The 2,432-nt window shown below is 37.6% G+C and overlaps 1 protein-coding gene across 1 annotated transcript; it reads left to right on the top strand.

Moving 5' to 3' along the window:
- The first annotated feature begins 267 nt into the window (after nucleotides 1–267).
- On the top strand, nucleotides 268–2,432 carry LOC134634030 (C-C motif chemokine 2-like). The gene is made up of 4 exons (XM_063483053.1): nucleotides 268–393; nucleotides 1,895–2,021; nucleotides 2,093–2,151; nucleotides 2,245–2,432. The coding sequence occupies exons 1-4, from the start codon at nucleotides 324–326 to the stop codon at nucleotides 2,268–2,270; spliced, it is 282 nt and encodes a 93-aa protein (XP_063339123.1). The 5' UTR covers nucleotides 268–323; the 3' UTR covers nucleotides 2,271–2,432.

The raw sequence follows: 2,432 nt of genomic DNA, 5'->3' as shown, positions 1-2,432 counted from the left end.
AACATGAAAAAACAAAAATCAGTCTAGATTCTTCATTCATTACGATACACAAACTGTTGGGATCAGTCATCAGGCTGTACCATATTTAAGTGTCTGTGAACTTTGTGTATGGGGCGCTGCTTCTCAGAAAGCTCTCAGTGAGATGTTGTGGGTTTGAAATCCAAACACCTCCCTGATAAGAGGCGGAGATGTGATATGCCACGCCACCACATATTTAGCTCTGCCTGTGGATGTTCCTGCACTTACAAATAAGTAACCAAACACGAATCAACTCCTACAGTATAGTTTTTAAACCTGATCAGTGAGCCAGACCACCGGTGAACATGTCTGTGAAGATCCTCTCCATCACTCTCCTCCTGCTCTCACTGTGTGTGAGCTGCCACTCCTCTGAAGGTAACTGTGCTCTTACTTTCTAAAGGAAAACAAAAAGAATAAAATACATAAAACTGATCACAGCATGACTTTTTCCAACAATGGCTTCTAGCTATTTGTGATGCTGGGGTACACTTGTGACTTTGGGGGTTTTATTGGGTATGACTGCTTTGTAAGGACTCTCAGATTTTCTTTAATTCAGTCACATTCTGGTTGATTGGTTAATATTATTTTTGCAGTTTATTGGGCAGGACCACTGTGTAAAGACCACAAACAGTGATATTCTGCCATAGACGTCTCTGAATGCTATTTTCTGAACTACATTTGGTTTGTGAGTCATGGCATTTTTAAAATATACCCCTTACATAAACAGTTGGTCTTGGATGTTTTTTTTCCTTAATTTTTCTTTTTTTCAGTGACTGAAATTACTCAGGTGGCACGGTGGGTGCAGTTGTTCCAAATACACCCTGTAACCAAATCTTAATGCCGTTAGGTTTTTGTTGTGACTGATTGCATAATTTTTTTGTTATATCTGCAAACAGGAAATGACAGATACCATGTATACCATGATATTTTCTTTTACCATTCAGTAACCTGCACATATTTATTTTGTTTAAGATTAAAAAATTGTGCTGTTGTGTTGTCTGTGGGGTTTTTTTGTTACATTTTTTTTTTTGGGGGGGGGGGGGGGGGGTTGTGTCTTTTTTTTTCCTTATATCAAAAAATCTCAATAAACATACTTAAAAAAAAAGATTACAAAATTGATCTACTAACTATTCCTAATCTTCACTGGCAAATAATTACAACAAGAGCAATGAAAGATGGCAGCTGTCTGGATCTAAATGTGTTTGTTACAGTACATATCTTCTTATGAACATGAAGAAAATGTTTCCCGCTCTTCATTTTTCAATTTCATAGGTAGAAGACATGCATTTATTTTTGCCAAATAAATACAAGTTAAATTGAATCCTTCTATAAACACATTGCAAACAGTGACATATTCTTGTTATAAAGATAATTATCACAATATTTAATACATGTGATTCAGAACCTCAGAAAATTGTACTCAAGCAATAGAAACATAGCATTCAGCCTGCTTTCGTCAAAATCTAAGGGAGTGCTCTGGAGCAAACATGCTCCAGGAGAGAACAAGCTGTTTAAAAGTGTCACATATCCAAAAGTGGCCCCCAAGTGGTGAGACTTTTTTCTACAGAGAAATTGTTGACCTACTTTATCTGTTTAAAGAAAATGTTGAAGAACATATTGTGTTATATGTGAGAACATAATGCACTTTGACCATTTAATGTAATTTCATCATTTTCTTTTAAAGTGTAAAATGATTTCAGAGTGAGGCACAAACAACGCCCATTTTCTCACACATCAGGTAATATTTCAAAAGGCATCTCTTGTTTAGTGGTGTAAGGAGTTTCATCAGACTTTAAACCTGATGTTAACTTTGATTTTGCTTCTAATCAGAGTTTCTCAGGTCAGATAAATCAGTTTTTAACCTCCTACCTCTCAGATTCAGCTGGTCGTGGAAAAAGACGTCCGTGCTGCGTTGACGTCACCAACATGGATAAGAGCGCCGAGGTGGTGGGGGAAACATATCGTGAGCAGGCTGCAAGACCACCCTGTGTGGAGGCTGTAATGTAAGTCAGAACTTGTTGTCCTTCATACAGACAAACACATAGAATCTGTGTAATTTTCTCCTTTTTTCCAGTTTCAACACAAAAACAGGACAGCTTTGTGCTGATCCAAACGCTCAGTGGGTCAAGGATCGTAAGTCATGCAAACACAAACACACACAGAAATACATGAAAAGTTTTTGCTGAGAAAATCTAGAGCTCCCCTTTGTCTCTCTCTCCTCTTCAGTCACCGCCAAAATGACGAAGGTGTGAGGCATAAAGTCTGTGGTGAAGCATCGCTGCCTGTCTGCTACATCAGTGTTTTCTTTAGCCTCACCTTTAAAGTCTCATTCATACCAGAGTGCTTTCTTATTGTAACTTTATTATGACCTTTTTCACATTAGTAGATTAGGATTTTAACTCTTACCTGTAGAG

The sequence above is a fragment of the Pelmatolapia mariae genome, linkage group LG9 (genome assembly GCF_036321145.2).
Source record: "Pelmatolapia mariae isolate MD_Pm_ZW linkage group LG9, Pm_UMD_F_2, whole genome shotgun sequence".
Lineage (NCBI taxonomy): Eukaryota > Metazoa > Chordata > Actinopteri > Cichliformes > Cichlidae > Pelmatolapia > Pelmatolapia mariae.
Note: the sequence above shows the minus strand (reverse complement) of the source record. Positions and strands in the feature narration are given on the sequence as shown.